Genomic DNA, 17048 nt, shown 5'->3' with positions numbered 1-17048 from the left:
GAAGCTGACCCCACCACTTCATCGAAACGCTTCGTCACATGGGCGACTTTTCCTGGCCCTTTCTCTGTTTCTCTCTCGATTGTTTCGACTTTGGAGGTGAGCGTGTGACACTTGTGCCACGTCGAGTTCTTGCTTAGAAGAGGCTTCTGCGGTCGAGCTTCGAGTGCATATTAAGAGCACCTCTCGAAGGTCCAGCGCAGGCCCCAACGCCTCTTTCTCGACAACGAGCTCTCTGCCTTCAATATCCATTCTCCCTCGGCATGGTCATACGACCACTCGGCACCTACGAGAACGCTAAGAAGACCCAGAGCCATTATGCGAGACCAAGCTACCACTAGCGGCATGACGACCAGGTCTACACAACGGGGTCATGTCGCCGTCGACCTCTTTCACGGATGGTCGACTGACGTAGAGCCCGGAAGCAGCAGTAGTGGTAGCAGTAGCGCATCCACACTACACAATGACGCGGACCTCATCCAGGACCAACATGACTCTCCACGATCGATTACCGACACCGCACTACGTTTCCAGACCATTCTCTTTCCGAAGCGAGACCACTCTTTCGCCGTCTCACTGTATACCGGCTGCAAGGACGAAGAAGAATTGGAAAAGCAAGAAGTTGAACGGTTCAAGCGTCTGCCTCCCTCCAAGCGTCCCGGTGTGTCTCACGCCAAGAAAACACCACCCGACCACATTAAACGCCCTCGCAACGCCTATATCATCTTTCGATCGCACACCGTTTCGCAAAAGCTCATCCCCAAAGAGGTCGAGAACGATCATCGCAACATCAGCCGCATCATTGCACACATGTGGAAGAGCCTGAAACCCGAAGATCGCGCGCACTACGAGCAGATTGCCAAGGAGGAAAAGGAGAGACACAAGCAGCTGTTCCCCAACTACCGCTACCAGCCCATCACGCGCCGCGCCGAGGTGAACAAGCGCAACGTCAAGAAGCTCGAGAATGGCGACGAGGAGTGCCAGGAGATTGCCGACATCATCCTCAAGGCGCAGGGCAAGGAGGGCGTCGTGGTGAGAAGCGAGCCGTCTAAGCAGGTGAAAAGGGTACGCGAGGCGACGCATCCCGCTTTTGCGCGCGATAAATCGGCGCCGCGAAGGAAACGAGCCAAGGTAGCAGAGTCCAAGAAGAGCGAGCTTGTATCTTTTGGTACTGCAGAGCAAGCACTAGAGACGGTTTTTCTGCATACTTCGCCTTGCAATTCGACTACGTCAGCCTTTGGAAGCGATGCCGGAAACGAGTCGGCGCCAGTCCCCTCGCCAGAGCCGTTTCGGCTTGCCTCGAGAACGTCCTCGGTCGATCTGGGCCAGGCGGCAGCTTCGCCAGATACGAATCCTGCCACATCAGAACTTTCCGGGCGTCGAGCTTCCTCGGCGCCCATCCTGCGACCCGGCACTCCTCCGTCGTTTTTCGAGCCCGTGGTCTTGGTCAATGAGCAAATTCCATCGTCAACAGACTCGCTCAGCGTCGAAGGCAATGAGCTACGCTCCGAGACAGCCTTTGCGCAAATCGATGGATCGCAATGTGCCACTATGCCGGCGCCATCATGGAAGAGCCGCAAGCCTCTGCCTCCGCCCATCCCCAACACGTGGCAGCTGTGCTCGTACGACGACCAGTCGCTGCCTTCGCCTCGCACGATCGACAGCTTTGCGTGGGGAAACAAGGCGACCGCCACGCGCCCACGAACCGCGTGGCCCTCGACGCCGAGCTCGGGCACTTTTCGTGACTTCTTCCACCCTTGGGCATTCGAGCATGCCAACGGGTCGATGCTCGTCTCGCCGATGACGGCGACGTTTCAGGATCTGCGGCGTCGCAGCTCGCTGGTGCGGTCGGGTCTGCTCGCCGCTCGACGCCCTGGCTCGTTTGGCGTGGACGCGGAAGGCACGGAAAATTACGCGCACAGTCTGCTACCCACGTCGGGCCTGCGCATAGCGGACGCACAGCTGCTTGACGAGGAGGCTCAGGCGGCTGGCGAGCGGCTGGGGTCCGAAGCGGGGGCGGTTGAAATGGCCAACTTTGCCTTTGATCCTGCGTTGGAGGGGGAAGGCTACGAGCCAGCTGTGGCCGATTCTACAACAACTCCGGCCTTGCGAGGGGAGCATGCCGTGCAGCATGCGTGTGCACTTCCGCGAAGTAAGCCGGACAGTCCACGGCCTTCATTTTCGGGCAGCACGCTGGCTGCAGCAGCTCGAGACTGGGCTAGCATGAAGAGGCGTCGAAGCAGGATGGCGCAGTCCACTGTTGCACGTGCTCTCAGCGAATCGATGGCCACGTCCAGCGGGTTTTCTGCCACTTGTGACGGAAGCGACGATCCCGTGCAGCGTGAAGCGGACAAGTCTGGACGGTCCAAGATTAGCCTGGAGGAGTCCCTGGAGCGCGCAGTCATGCTGGCTCTCGGCAGAGATCAGGGACATGCTTACGATCGCGGCGAGCAGAGCTCTAAGATTGTCCAGCAGATCCTCATCTCGCTCAGTGCGGAGCTGGGGTTTCCGTCGCAGCAGCAGTCTGCTTCGGCGTAGTGCAGTCGTCTATCGCCGACATACGTACATGACCCGACGTCACGGGGCGTAGCTCCAGTCCGTCAGCTTGACTTTGCTGAAGCAAGAATGATGTTCAGACATGAAGCTGCTTTCTCGTTCGAACAGATGGTAATGATTCGTATTCTCTGGCATCGTCTTTGGTCTTGTCCTCATCTTGTTCGCTTTAATTTCGTGGCATACCATTCGCTTTTGTCCAAAAACGAGAGGGGCGCCTTCTTGATTGATCGTGATAATGATGCCTGGCGATCGCAAGCTGTATGTGAGGCATTCGAAAGGGTGCCGATGATCTACATCCTTCATCATCGTCTCTCCCGATTGACTCTTAGCGTCATATGTGTTAGGTTGCGGCTACTTCAACACGAATAGTTATTTCTTTGATCTACCATGGTATCACGTGCATCGGTGTCAAAACTGTAAATTCATTTTTTCGCCCGCTATAAGGCAGCAAAATCCGTGGCTGGCCTGATTGCGGGCATGGTGAGTTCGAAGTCGAGACGAGGCTGGAGCAGACAGGGTGAGGCACAGTGGACTCGCACCAAACAGCAAATCGGAAGCGAGAGACAGCCCAGCAACCTTGCAGCCTGAGCACAGCGAGTGAGCAGGCACACTGCACTGAACTTCTCTTCGCGATCCTCCTTGACACCGTCATCCTTCAAGATCCCATAGCATATTCTTCAAGAGTAAGTAGTGATCAACTCGCGTCAGCATCATCGGTCTCAGCGCGGCATCGTATTGGAACCAACAGCATCGCAGCATGGACGCATGGACGCAGGACACCGACAAACTAGTAGAGATGGCACAATTCGCAGGAACAAGACGTGCGTGATCACTTGTAACGAGGATCATGTCGTTTGTCTATCATGCTGGAATGGTTCCAATGCTGCCGTAGCTGAGTCACGATAATGAACGATTCTATCTCGGAATGACGAAAGCGACATTGCAACATGGACTTGAAACTCACCACCATTTGATCTATCCTTGATTTGCATCCAACACCATCACCAACCCACGACTTTTTATCGCACCACCCCAACCTATCCTCACCTGCATCGCATCGCTTCGCACATCCACAGTGGTTCGCGGCCCGAAGCACCACCTTAAGCGCCTGAACGCTCCCTCCTCGTGGATGCTGGACAAGCTGTCCGGTACCTACGCTCCCCGCCCCTCCAACGGTCCTCACAAGCTCCGCGAGGCCCTTCCCCTGGTCGTAAGTATCACGCCATTCGCAGGCGATTTCAGCAACTGTGGAGCATACCGATGAGTTTCATGGCAAGCGTTCGACATCTGGTTTAGCAGGACATGGAAGGACAGGTGCATTGCAATGGAAGTACTTGCGCAGCAGATATGCGAGGAAAGTCGTTGCAGCTGGAATCGTGTTGGGCCTCGTCTTCGTTGGCGCAGAGACACCACGGAAACAGACGGAAGGAGATTCGGACCACGCACAGTCTCGCAGTCTCGCTGTGGCAGAGGGATGCCAGGTTAGAATGTTGGTTACTATGTTGCTCGAAAAGAGTGCGCTGTCGTCGTGCGGTGCGCCCCACTAGCAAGGCTGCAGGGCTCGGTTGGCACATAGCAGGACGTTGAAGCAAGGAGGAGCGAGAACCGCATTGGTACACCCAGTCAGATCCTGCGCAACAGCTATCTCGTTATGCTCCCGCAGTTTTGAACTCTCGCGTCTTCCGCACTTTGCCGCGATCCAACACGCAACAAGCCACACAAACAACTCATGCTGACATCCTCCCTTCTACTCTCACAGATCCTCCTCCGCAACCGCTTGAAGTACGCCCTCACCGGCCGCGAGGTTAACGCCATCACCGCCCAGCGTCTCATCAAGATCGACGGCAAGGTCCGCACCGACCCCACCTACCCCACCGGCTTCCAGGACGTCGTCTCCATCGAGAAGTCCGGCGAGCACTTCCGCATCCTCTACGATGTCAAGGGCCGCTTCATCGTCCACCGCATCACCGCCGAGGAGGCCACTTACAAGCTCCTCAAGGTTAAGAAGGTTCAGCTCGGCGCTCGTGGCGTCCCCCACATCGTCACCCACGACGGCCGCACCATTCGATACCCTGACCCGGCCATCAAGGTCAACGACACTGTCCGCTTCGACATTGAGTCCCAGAAGATCCTCGACTTCGTCTCTTTCGACACTGGCGCCTCCGTCATGGTCACTGGCGGTCGTAACCAGGGCCGTGCCGGTGTCCTCACCGGCCGGGAGCGTCACCTCGGTGGCTTCGACATTGTCCACATTCGCGATGTCCTCGGCCGTGACTTCTCCACCCGTCTCTCGAACGTCTTCGTCATCGGCGCCGACAGCAAGCCCATGATTTCCATGCCCCGTGGCGGTGGTGTCAAGCTCACCATCACCGAGGAGCGTGACCAGCGTCGACGACAGAAGGAGGCTCGTGGCCAGTAAATCATTCATTGCGTTGATCAGCATGCATGCCTATCGGTTTCTGTCACATAGCTTCCTGCACACTATCACTCCCAAAAAAAATGTCTCGTAGTTCATCGTAGCCATCAATGAGCTTCAAGGCAAAACCCTGCTGCTCTCTCCTGGGGCAGTAGTTCACGGCATTTTTTTCATCTCTTCCCACTACAATGCCAAGATTGTATTCTTCTCACGCTGACACTGGTACGACTTCGAGTGTGTGAGGATTGTGTGAACAAGAGTCAAACGGAATTCGTATTGTCTTGTGTGTCCGCGTCCGCTAATCTGAATGCCAGCGCGTCGTCCCGATCTTCTGTCTGACTACTCTCGCATCGTGAATTCTATACGATTGAATGTGAGATCGCGTTTTATCGCCTTCTCAAACATTACGGAAACCAGCATCTCACGTCTGTCGAGTGGAGCCCGTCGCAGTTGCGATCGAGCGTCGAAACGATACAGTCGCACACACACAGAGACCAGAGTTCAAAGCAGAACGAGGACAGGAGAGGTGAACAAGTAGAACTGTATTACGAGAACATTGCCGGAAACAGAGCCGAAGCGAGCACAGAGTGCGGATGACAACGTCGAAGTGGTTTGCGAGCATGCTAGCATTACTTGGTCTCCTCGCGGAGGTGGGTAATGAGATCGTTGCGGTCCTTGTCCTTCTTGAGACCAGCGAAAGCCATCTTGGTACCTGCAAGAGAAAGAAGAGAAAGCAGAGACGAACCGAAAGGGTCAGCTAAAACATTGAGCTTCTAGGATGACGATGAGAAGATGGAACTACTCACCTGGGATGTACTTTTTCGGGTTCTCCAAGTACTCGAAGAGGGTTTCCTCGTCCCAGGTCACACCCTTGTTGATGTTTGCCTGTGTATAAGAAAATCCATCGACAGTGCCGGACTTGCGGCCGAAGAGACCGTGCAGGTTGGGGCCGACTGATGGTGTGGAAAGCGGGAAGAGGTGGCGTGGAGTGGAGCATTGTCAGTAACAGCGTTCGAAGGATTCTAAATCGACGAGCGCACGATAGATGCGCGCACAAAGGCAGGAGACTGTTCGCTTGAGAAGGGACGGCGTCTTCGAACCGCGGGTCGGGGGGGAGAACGAAAGGCGAGGTTGATGAAAGTGGTCGTCGGACACCACGTCGAGACCTAATTCGATTGCGGCAGACGGCGAAGACCGATGCCTCTGCTTGCCTTTCCGTTGCGCCCGCTGCATCCATGTACATTGTCGACACTGCGTGGTTTGCATTGAGTCAAAACTTACCCTTGTTGGGCTCGCCAGCACCGAGGGTGTGGCACTGAGCGCATCGGGTCTTGAAGAGACCGGCGCCCTTCTTAGCGTCACCTTCCTTGAAGCCCATGTTGAGAGTGTTACGATGTGTTTGTTCGAGGGAGGGGAGCGGAGTGTTGTGCGATGTTGGTGTACAGGAAGGTAGAAGGGGCGCTATGTCGTGGAGGACGAACTCGGGCGGACGATTGCCAAGCGAGCGACGGAAAAAAAACCGCTCCGGGAGACGCTTTGTCAAGAAAAATGTGAGAGGCGAGCGGATCTCAGCTTACGAATGCGAGTTCAGCTCGGTGTACAGTACTGTCAGCCCGCTCAACCCGGACGCTCCCACAGCCAATAACGATGAGCTGATTGCAATGGGGTTTCCATCGTCGCCTCTGCAGCCTGTAACTGCATTTTTTTTCCTTCTTTCACTTTCAGAAGAAATTTCTTTCCTCCATCACACGCGGCGGATCGAGGATCCGACTCAACTTCTTCCGCTTCCGTTTGAAATTCCATGTTTATCAAGAAGATCGCATGACTGTGACAGTCGCGACTCTCGTCGTGCTCCTTGTGTTTCTGGTCAGCACTTTGGATCAAGAGACTCAAACACAACCATCGCCACCTCGCGAAAGATTTGGAGTGCTCGGTTCGGGCTCAGCTCGTGTCCATGGGATCTGCCTCTTGCATTAGTAATCGCGTCGTCGCCGAAGCGGAGCGAAGTACATCGGAAAAGAGACTGAGACGGGAGACGGGCTGTGTGCACGGCACGTTCGACGTCATCAGCGGAGCAAAAATCGATCCGAAGCTCTCCGATCCGTATCGGCCGATATGACCGATGCATCGGCCTCCCTGGACATGTCGCAATCGGGCCGATCATCCAAGGCCATGTTTATGCTTGCATGTCTGTATTCTGCTCATCTGCAGACAATAACCCAGCTTCAGACAGTGTGCTGCCGTGAAAGATCGTTGGCAGAGACGTGTTAAAAAAGGAAGAGAGAGACCATCAAAGTTCAAATGAGGTCTGCCAAGGTAGGCGGTCTCTTTGCCGACGTCAATCGGCAGCATAAACCGTGGGCCTAGATGATAACGGTCGAGCTCTTCAAGAGCAGCCTCAATAATCGATCAGCCCTTCACATACAGTATCGAACGAAATCACACAATCATCAGAGACCAGATTCTGAAAGGCGCCCGTATTTGAATTGATACGATTAGCAAGGAGCAAAAAGCGGTATGGAAAGTACACGGGATCAAAACAGCAAAGCGGTGAGGCATTGAGACAGGCCCGGTGGATTGGCCGAAGCGCAACTCGCACGACCGAGTACCACCATCATCTTGGCTTACGTATGAGCGCAATAGCGTCTCCATGCGAGACAATACCTTTACGAAGTCGAAATGGAAAGTGCAAAGTAGTGTGATGGGCGAGACGTGGTATCATGGAGGCAGATGCCCCGAGGAAAACGAGCGCGGAAAGCGAGACAGATCGGTCGATTAGGCGAGCGACTCCTTGACCGATCGGCCACCTCTGAAAGCGCCGGCACCGATAGCAGCGACGACAGCCAGCATGAAGCAGAGGATGATCCAGCCGATCCAAGCGAAAGCGGTAAGGGCCTTGGTCGAGTTGCAGTAAGGGAAGGGGTATCCCTTTCCAGTGCAGCTGAACGAGCCGCCGGTGCGGTCAGTGAGGGCAGCTGCACCAGCGAGCCAGAAGATCCAGGTAAGGAAGATGGCGATACCATGACCGGCGATCGAGGTGAGGACACCGCCAACGCTAGCGAGGAAGAGGCCGGTCTGTTTTTGTGCAAAAGGGGAGCGGATGAAAGATGCGGTCAGTACGGCATTTATGTAGGCACAGGAGTAGAGTCCACAACGTGCTCCGCTGATTATCAGCCTCTCGGAAGCACAGGACGGGCTGCAAAAACTGTACTCACGTAAACAACACCGACGAGGAAACCCCACCAGCCGGCGAAAAGGAGGAAGCGCGTAGCGTTGTTGATACCCGCGGTTGGGGCATTGTGGTTCGAGTTGTAGTCGGCAACGAGCGTCGAGGCAATCACAGCGACGATGAAGGCGACAAAGGTGAAGATGATGAAAGTGATGGGGTGGCCCCTGCGGATGAGAGCGGAAGAGTCGACCATGTTTGCTGTTTATAGCGGGGGCTATGCTTTGTTGCTAAGGGGACTGTTGGACGGACGAAAGGGTATAGATAGCAGCGGAGAAGGCGACCGTAGGGATGGATGGGTTGATGGAGAGGGGAGTGGTTACGTGGTCCGCGCTTGTGTATATATGTCTAGGTTGTAGGCAGCGGCTGAGGTGAGCGGGATGACGCGCTGCAGCACTCGACGGGTAGATGACTGAGAGAACGGATGGACCTCACACAAAAGCTGAGCAGAGCCATTGCACCGCTTCGATTGCATCACAACGCCTGACAAATTTTCGTTTTCCTCTTTTTTTTGACCTGGTCCCCACTCGGCTCTAAACTCCGCTGCTGCACCTCGACGATTCAAGCATCCGACAGCCTAATTGCTATTTTGGACTGCTCCTCGACGGCATAAGATGACCTGACTTTCGCACAGCATTCCACTCTGACGAGAGCGAACCAAGGATGCCGAGAAGCTTGGGCCCCGTGGGTTCCAGTTCGTCATCGGATGCCGTCTCGACCATCGTCTTCGTAGAACACCCGTCTCTGTCGTCCTGTCTTTAGCTCCCATTCAGGCAAGCGGCGCTTTGGAGAGAGGCAGGCCCTACATGCATCCTACTTGATTCATCGCGAGCAGTGTCAGACGATTTCAGGATCTCACGCATCGCATTCCGCGGCGATGGAAGACAGGGAACAGGTTCTTGAGGGTTATGCTTCGCCACGTCGGTGTCGACCAAGTGAGTCGCCTACAGTACGAGCTCATCTTCGTCAGTATCACCACAATCAGGGTGAGGATCACCTTGCTCTTCACCGCAGAAGGGCTGGCTGTTCTGTGGAGGCTCTGAGCCTGACCTGACGGCAACGATCAAGGAGTGGAGCAGCATCTGTGGGATTTCGTCATTTTTGTAGATTATGCTTGCTCGACGCGAAATTCCATGACTGCTCCTGTGTTGACATGCCTGAGCCTCTCGAGCTCGGCACGGATTTCCCGTGGGTTGAAGAAAATGTCTCCGGAGGCAAGCAATGAGCGTCGCTGAGGCTGTCGTGTATCTCTTTGTCTCTGTTCGCGTCGTTGCAAATCTTTCCGTCACCACACGACTCACTCATGGGTACAGAACCAAGCCAATGACGCATCCTCGACTTCTAGAGTAAGGGTCCAAAGCAGCAGGCCTAGTTCCTTTGGTCGAGCCCTGGTGGTGATGCCACTTTTTCGAACGTGACAGATAACAAAAGAACAGGCGGTCTAACAGACCCGCACAAATAGCACCAGTTTTTCCGCGGCCTCAGCATGCAACAAGACCCTGACTGAGCGTTCCGTAACGGTGTGGTGACGCTTTCCGTTTGTGCACAGACGCTCCATCTGCTCGTGTTGCTCTTGCAGACATCACTTGCTTTCCATTCCCGCATTCAAGCAGCTTCCTTTCGCTCGTAGCTGCCGCGGCTGTTGCTTGCCAAAGTCTGTTCTCGAGCTCACGATGCAGCGCACGGACGAAGAGGCTCGCCCGCTCCTGGGCGACGCTCGATCGAACGTTTCACACGATGCTGCCAGTATCTCGTCCGACGCACCTGCAACCTGGAAGGCCAACGCTTCTCGTCGGCTGAGACGACACTGGCCCATCCTTCGCGTCCTGACAGTCACGCTGCTCTGGGGTATGGCAAATTACGGAGCCGTGCCATCGTATCTCGATGGTCTCCGCAGCTACACCTGCTCGTATGTTTACTCTACGCACCCGAGCTTGCTGCCTACAGAACCGCATCCGAAGCTTCCGCGCGATCGGGACAGGCCGTGCGCCATCTCTGGTGTCGAGAGCAGGGTTGGCATTGTCGTTGCCATCGCCACCCTGCTCAGCTTTGTTGTGTCGAGCATCAGCATGCTCTACTACGGGCCGCGCCTCTCCCGCTGGGGTCGCAAGCCCATGTTGCTCATCTCGCTCGTTTCCAACATGATCAACTACATTCCGTTCGCGCTGCTTCCGCTTGGCTATCCGTTTGGCGACATCCCCTCCGAGCTTTCGATCAGCCCTGCGACTTCGATGGTCATCATTCTCTTCTGCAGCTTCGTCACGGGTCTGACGGGGTTCACTGGCTTGTTCCTCTGCGTTGTGCGCGTCATGATTGTGGATGTGGCTCCACCGACACGTCGCACCATTGCGCTCAACTGGCTTGTCAGTGCGATGATGTGCGGCGCTTTTTTGGGTCCGCTGCTGGCAGCCTGGGCGCTCGACACCTCGGTCAAAGCTCACAAGCGCCGCGACTTTGAGCGTCTCTTCGACACATCCCACACCAGCTTGGAGTTGCCATCGGAACCGACGGCTCCTCCCATTCCAGGTACACCTCAGTCGCCGTCCAAGCACGGCAATCCAGCGGCCCTGGTCGCTTGCTGTTGGGTCTTTTTCCTCGCCATCGTCTGGGTGAGTCTGTTGGTTCCCGAGACCAAGCCAGTCACGGTCGGGAATGCAGCGGGTCCGAATCAAACAGCAACCGATGCGCCGCAAGAGAACGATGTCGACGTACAACACGATGCAGAACAATCCTCCATGTCGCCATCGCGCCTTCGTATTCACAAGATGCTCGGGCCGCTTGCCATCTATCTGCCTCAAGTGACGCGAGAAGGGCGCAAAGACTATCGTCTCACTTGGCTAGCACTCGCTGGTGCTATTGCCAACATCGGCTCAAATGCATTGTCCTACATTGCCGTCTTCGCTGGCTACAAGTTTGACTTTACTCCGGACGCCATTGGTCTGTTGCTTGGGCTGATCGGTGCGACAAGGGCCGCATGGCTTCTCTTTGCCATCCCGCTTCTCGTCCTTTTCTTCGAGCGCACTATTCGCAAATCAAGTCGCATTGCTTCGCTCTCTGCTTCTGAGCTCGAAGCGCTCGCGAAAGCTGGTCTCAAGGATCCGAATCTCAAACAAGCAGACCGCCGCCAAGCGCAGGACCTCGGCGATCAGGGTCTGGCCCAACCATTAGAAACAGATGCAACCACGGACGCGCTATCCGAAGAGACGACGATGGAACTCGTCTCGGCTGTGGTGCTCTGGAGAACGGCCGTCGATTTGGCCATCACCAGAGTATCGTACTTCGCCGACATTGTGGGCTACCTGGTGGTATTTGTGTCTGCAAGCTTTTCCAACGCAGCTGCCATGATCTTTGGTACGCTGTTTCTTTCTTTCGGAGCAGGAAGTGGTCCTGCAGCTACATCAGCTGCGATTGCGATCATCCAAGACCAGCGACGAGCTGGGCATCCTTCAATGCATCCTTCGCTGCACGCTTCACCCACAGACGACTGGCTTGCGGCACTGTCTATCTCAGACAATATCGTCAACGGTCTCAGCCCGATCGCAATGAGCGTGGTGTACAGCTTGACCATCGAGACGGCTTTACCATCTGCATGCTTCCTTGTTCCCATGCTAGGCTACGTGCTCTCGTTCGGATTGCTGGCTATGGTCAAAAGCCGCGGGCCTGCTGGTTCGTCTTGACATATCTCCAAATTATCAATTGTTAGACCTTGTTCTTGTATGTTGGCTCGGGCGGCGCAGCGCAGATCGGGGAGTAAATCGCCAATAACGAGTTCGCGGTGCCATTTCTCTTGTCGCGATGGACTGGACCGTGAGGAATTTGCTGAGGCTGATCGTCTGTCTGTCTTTCCGAGCACGACCCTTTTTCACTCGCTGAGCCCTTCTCCGCCCGCGACATCCTCGCCATCCGCACTGCTTGCTGCAGCTCAACGCTGATCTGCTCTCGCCTTGATCGTAGCTCACCACCCCTTCCAACCTCCTACCATATCCTCCTCCGCATTCCTTTGCCACGCTCCCTCTCTCCATCAAAGCGCCACCTCTCCTTTCTGCTGGCGACACTCCTGTTACAGCCGGCCGCTCCTCGTCGCGCGTCCTCTTCGGCACCGTTTCAAGCACACGCGCACCTTCCTTAGCCGGGCCTTCATGCTCTAGCTGGCGTACATCTCACCTCTCGACGCACATACCATCGGACCAGCGTTGGTTCGGCGCCCCGTCCACCTTTACACTCTCTCGCACGCAGCGTTCGACGCTGATCCCTCGCCATCATGGTAAGTGCTTGTCTCGAAGCTCCTCTTCCCGTCATTCTCCTCATCGTCGTCGTCTAACTTGTCCATTACCTTTTTCACGCTTTCGTGTTTCGTCCGCGGCGCAGGCGACCCTCAACGTCAAGGATGCGCTCTCCTACTTGGACCAGGTCAAGGTCCAGTTCGCAGAGCATCCCGATGTGTACAATCGCTTCCTCGATATCATGAAAGACGTAAGTTGCCAAGCTCGTTCTTCTCAAGCTCTGCACCATCCCTCTAACCCCGTGCTTCCCACTTTGACCCTCCTCAGTTCAAGAGCCAGTCCATAGATACGCCCGGCGTCATTGAGCGCGTCTCGACCCTTTTCCGCGGCCATCCAAGCCTCATCCAGGGCTTCAACACGTTCTTGCCCCCGGGCTACCGCATCGAGTGCAGCTTGGATCCCAGCGAGAGCAATCTCATCACCGTCACCACGCCCACCGGCACCACCACACAGACACCAGGCGGAGTCGGCATCGCCGGCGCCATCAACCGCATGAGCGGCGCTTCATCCGGCCCACCGCCAGGACCTTCCAGCCAGCCCTCGGCTCCTAGAGGTCCTGGCGGTATGGGCGGCATGATGCACGGCTCTGCACCGCGCCATGCCGAGCAGCCTCCTTCGCACATGCATCCCCCTCCCCACGCTCACGACGGTCCTCCTGGTGCCATGCCGTACATGGGCGGTCCTCCGGGCCATCCCCTGGCTCATGGACCTGGTGGTGCCGGCTTTCAGGGTCCTGGCGGTCCTCAGCATCCTGGACATGGTCCCGGTCCGGGTCCCATGGGTCCCGTTCCACCCCATCATGCTCATGGCCGTCCTCAATCCCCCATGCCGATGGGTCCAAGCGGTGCCCCTCCGAGTGGACCAGGCTCGAGCGGCCATGCTGGCGTACACAGTAGCGCAGCTGGCCCCATGACGCCCGTCCAGGATCCAAAGCGCCCACCCGTCGAATTCAACCACGCCATCAACTACGTCAACAAGATCAAGCAGCGCTTCTCGCATGACCCCGACACATACAAGCAGTTCCTTGAAATCCTCCAGACCTACCAAAAAGAGCAGCGCCCCATTCACGACGTCTACGCGCAAGTGACGGTCCTCTTCGAGAACGCAAAGGACCTACTCGATGAATTCAAGCAGTTCCTCCCGGACACCACCGCTGGAGCACAGCCAAGCGGCGGTCTCTTCAACATGCTCGGCCAGGTCACCTCGGGTCTAGGCGGCAATGCTCCTGGAAGCGCACCGCCTGGCGCCATCCCCGGTCAGCAGGGCTTCCGAGCTGCACCTGCAGACGGCCCCGATCGCAAAGGAGCCGTCTCCGCGATTCCTGGCGCACCAGGTGCTCCCTCGTCTGGCTCGCGCAAGAAGCGCAGCGGGGCCAACGACTCGGGCAAGCCAGGCTCTGGCAAGACCAAAAAGTCAAAGCACGGCCACAAGGCTGAGCAGCGCACCCCTCCTCTTCGCCAGGAGCCCATGCCAGCCTCGCCCACCTTCACGCATCCGGGACAGATGCACCACGTCTACGGCATTGACGGTATGATTGCTGCCGAGGCTACGGGTCTTGTGCCGCAGGGTACTGTTGTCAACGGCCTCGCCCTCGGTCAACCGCAAGCTCCCCTTGCGACACTTGACGAAGTGGCCTTTTTCGATCGCGTCAAAAAGCACATCGACGACCGCACCACCTATCTCGATTTCCTCAAGCTGCTCAACCTCTACACGCAAGACATCATCGACGTCAAGACGCTCGTCGACCGCGCTGCCCTCTTCATTGGCGGCAACCGCGAGCTCTTTGCCACCTTCAAGGGTCTTTGCGGCTACGACATGGGCCGTCACGGCTGGCTCGACAACGAGGACCCTATCGTGGAAAACGTTCCCGCTCCCCTCCGCGAGAGGGTCGACCTCAACAACTGCAAGGTCTATGGCGCCTCGTACCGCAAGCTGCCCAAGTCTGAGGTCAATCTGGCCTGCTCGGGACGAGATCCTATGTGCTGGGAGGTGCTCAATGACGGCTGGGTCAGCCATCCCACGTGGGCTTCCGAGGGAGAAGGCTTCAACCCGCACAAGAAGAACCCCTACGAAGACGCGCTCTACCGATCCGAGGAGGAGAGGCACGAGTACGACTACCACATTGAGGCCAACCTGAGGACCATTGCGCTGCTTGAACCCATCGCCGCGCGCATCTCGACCATGGACAACGAAGAGAAGGCTGCCTTCCGACTCAAACCAGGTCTCGGCGGTCAGAGCAAGAGCATCTACCAGCGTGTCATCAAGAAAGTCTACGGTCGCGAGCAGGGTCTCGAAGTAATCAACGCCCTACACGACACGCCCTGCGTCTCCGTTCCCATCGTTCTGCATAGGCTCAAGCAGAAGGATGAAGAGTGGAAGCGAGCTCAGCGCGAGTGGAACAAGGTCTGGCGCGAGGTCGACGCGAGAAACTACTACAAGAGTCTCGACCACCAGGGTGTCAACTTCAAGGCTTCCGACAAGAAGGCCATCACCGCCAAAGCCTTCCTTGCCGAGATCGAGGCGCGAAAGCTCCAGCAGCAGCAACGCAGACTCAGCATGGATCCTACGCTGCCACGTCCCAAGCCTCGACATCAACTCGTGTACGTGATGGACGACATGCACGTTTTGACTGATGTGCTCAAGCTCGCCTTTAGCTATCTCGACCGAGCTACTGGAAGCTACAGCTCCAACGACCGCGAGAGGATCGAGGCGTTCCTCCGTGCTTTTGTTCCTAAGCTTCTTGCTGTCGATGCTGCCGAGTTCGAGGAGCTTCTCAACGGCGATATCGACCTGGACGACGACGATGCCAAAAGCACCGCTGACGACGACGCTAGAAGCGAAGGCACCGACGATGATACCGATGCCTCGTCTTCTGCCTCTGGCTCGGCTGCCCGTCGAGGCAAGAAGCAAGCGGCTGACTTGCGCAAGAAGATCCTCAAAAGCCAAGCAGAGACTTCCAAGCAGAACGAGGATGGTACCGAGGAGGCTGTCGATGCGACGGGCGCTGCCGCGTCTGCCAATGCGCGTGCCTCCAGCCCCACGATCGTTGCCGACGTGGACTCTGCCGTGGAGGCGCTCGCGAACCAGACCTCAAACACAGTCGCTCCCGCCGTGAGTTCGGCTGAAGATGCCGACATGGAAGATGCTTCCAAGGCGACTGAACCCGCTGCCGTTCCTTTCGACGAAGCGACAAATAAGCCAACGGCTTCGGAGGCAACCGCCGATGCCGGCGATGAAACCAAGGCGACCGAGGCCGGGGAAGCTCCCAAGGAGGCCGCAAGTGGAGATGCGGCCGACGCCGAAGGGACCCCGGGTCCAAAGGCATCTACGTGGATCAACACCGATCTCGATGCCACGTTCGACTCGCAAAAAGGTCAGAACATCAATGTCGGCGACGCTGTCGAGGACCAGGATGCTTCGGGCGCGTCTGTGCGACCCGTCAACTTCTTCTGCAACAGTCAGTACTTTGTCTTCATTCGTCTACTGCAGTTGCTCTACTCGCGTCTCCACAAAGTCAAGGACCTCGGCGTCCAGATGGCCAACAAACAGCCTCAGCACAGCAAGATCAACCCTCTGGCGATCGAGCTAGGTCTTCAAGATGGCGGCAGCGGTCCAGCTGCCGTCATCGGCGCAGCTGCCAACTCTTCGAGCCTTGGACCTGTCGCACCCACCAACGAAGAGGCTGGCCTTACGCTCCATCCCTCGCGCTACTACGATACGCTGCTCGACATGTGCGAAAAGCTGTTCGATGGCGACGTGGACCAGGCCACATACGAGGAGAGCGTCCGCTACATGTACGGCATCGAGGGCTACATCGTCTTCACCCTGGACAAGGTGATCGGCGCCATGATCAAGGTGGTGCAGTTCTTGACCACCGACAGCAAGTGCCAGGAGATGCAGGCCATCATGGACGCCAACCGTGCCAATCCGCAGAGCACGCTCACAAGCTACCGTCAGCAGATCGCCGACCGCATGGCGGCCGAGGGCCTCATCGGCAAGGACGAGAGCCTCTTCCGTCTCGAGTGGGTGCCAACGTCGTGCACTCTACTCATTCAGATGTTGTCGAAGGACGACCTTACCTTGGACGATGCAAGGACCGTCGAGCAGGGCTGGCTACACTACATGTCGAGTTACAGCCTGTGGACGCCCACCGAGGGTTTGCCAGCCGAGGCCCAGGCTCCGTTCATCAAACGCTCTGTCTCGGGCAATGACGACGAGGCCAGCGAGACACGCTACGTGACGCGCAGCGGCCTCGAGATCCGTATCTGCTTGCGCACGTATAAACTCTTCTTCCACCAGGGTACCGAAGATGTCTTTGTTCGGCTCCGATCTGAAGAGGAAAAGACCGAGCTTGATCGCAAGGCTGCTGTCGTCAGCAAGCGCCGCACGCAGCGATGGAACGACTGGCTTTCGGCGCGTCGACAGGCGATCGACAACCCGGAGGGTGCTGCCGCGGACGCCGTCGACGAGACTGCACAGGAGACTGCTGACGATGCTGCTCCTAACGGCACCGAGTCGGTCGCTGCCGCTGCTGAGCCTATCGTGGAGTCCTAGATGTGAATCGCTCTGC

The 17048-nt window shown here is 56.9% G+C and overlaps 6 protein-coding genes across 6 annotated transcripts; 4 read left to right on the top strand and 2 right to left on the bottom strand.

Annotated features, from left to right (window-relative positions):
* Positions 1–342: 342 nt before the first annotated feature.
* On the top strand, positions 343–2535 carry EX895_005369 (uncharacterized protein; the record flags this gene model as incomplete). Its single annotated transcript, XM_029885961.1, has 1 exon — positions 343–2535. One exon carries the CDS (start codon positions 343–345, stop codon positions 2533–2535), a length of 2193 nt encoding a protein of 730 aa, XP_029737813.1.
* A 256-nt stretch (positions 2536–2791) lies between these two features.
* EX895_005368 (uncharacterized protein) lies at positions 2792–4972 on the top strand (the record flags this gene model as incomplete). The annotated part of the gene is made up of 4 exons (XM_029885960.1): positions 2792–2811; positions 3214–3236; positions 3630–3763; positions 4313–4972. 4 exons carry the CDS (start codon positions 2792–2794, stop codon positions 4970–4972), a joined length of 837 nt encoding a protein of 278 aa, XP_029737812.1.
* Positions 4973–5598: 626 nt separating this feature from the next.
* On the bottom strand, positions 5599–6347 carry EX895_005367 (uncharacterized protein; the record flags this gene model as incomplete). Its single annotated transcript, XM_029885959.1, has 3 exons — positions 5599–5681; positions 5776–5922; positions 6251–6347. The coding sequence occupies 3 exons, from the start codon at positions 6345–6347 to the stop codon at positions 5599–5601; spliced, it is 327 nt and encodes a 108-aa protein (XP_029737811.1).
* Positions 6348–7744: 1397 nt separating this feature from the next.
* EX895_005366 (uncharacterized protein) lies at positions 7745–8391 on the bottom strand (the record flags this gene model as incomplete). Its single annotated transcript, XM_029885958.1, has 2 exons — positions 7745–8044; positions 8185–8391. 2 exons carry the CDS (start codon positions 8389–8391, stop codon positions 7745–7747), a joined length of 507 nt encoding a protein of 168 aa, XP_029737810.1.
* Positions 8392–9868: 1477 nt separating this feature from the next.
* On the top strand, positions 9869–11741 carry EX895_005365 (uncharacterized protein; the record flags this gene model as incomplete). Its single annotated transcript, XM_029885957.1, has 2 exons — positions 9869–11546; positions 11728–11741. 2 exons carry the CDS (start codon positions 9869–9871, stop codon positions 11739–11741), a joined length of 1692 nt encoding a protein of 563 aa, XP_029737809.1.
* A 715-nt stretch (positions 11742–12456) lies between these two features.
* EX895_005364 (uncharacterized protein) lies at positions 12457–17032 on the top strand (the record flags this gene model as incomplete). The annotated part of the gene is made up of 3 exons (XM_029885956.1): positions 12457–12459; positions 12564–12668; positions 12746–17032. 3 exons carry the CDS (start codon positions 12457–12459, stop codon positions 17030–17032), a joined length of 4395 nt encoding a protein of 1464 aa, XP_029737808.1.
* Between the last annotated feature and the right edge of the window lie 16 nt (positions 17033–17048).

This window comes from Sporisorium graminicola, chromosome SGRAM_6 (assembly GCF_005498985.1).
Source record: "Sporisorium graminicola strain CBS 10092 chromosome SGRAM_6, whole genome shotgun sequence".
Lineage (NCBI taxonomy): Eukaryota > Fungi > Basidiomycota > Ustilaginomycetes > Ustilaginales > Ustilaginaceae > Sporisorium > Sporisorium graminicola.
The sequence above is the reverse complement of the archived record's forward strand: the minus strand, read 5'-3'. Positions and strand labels throughout refer to the sequence as shown.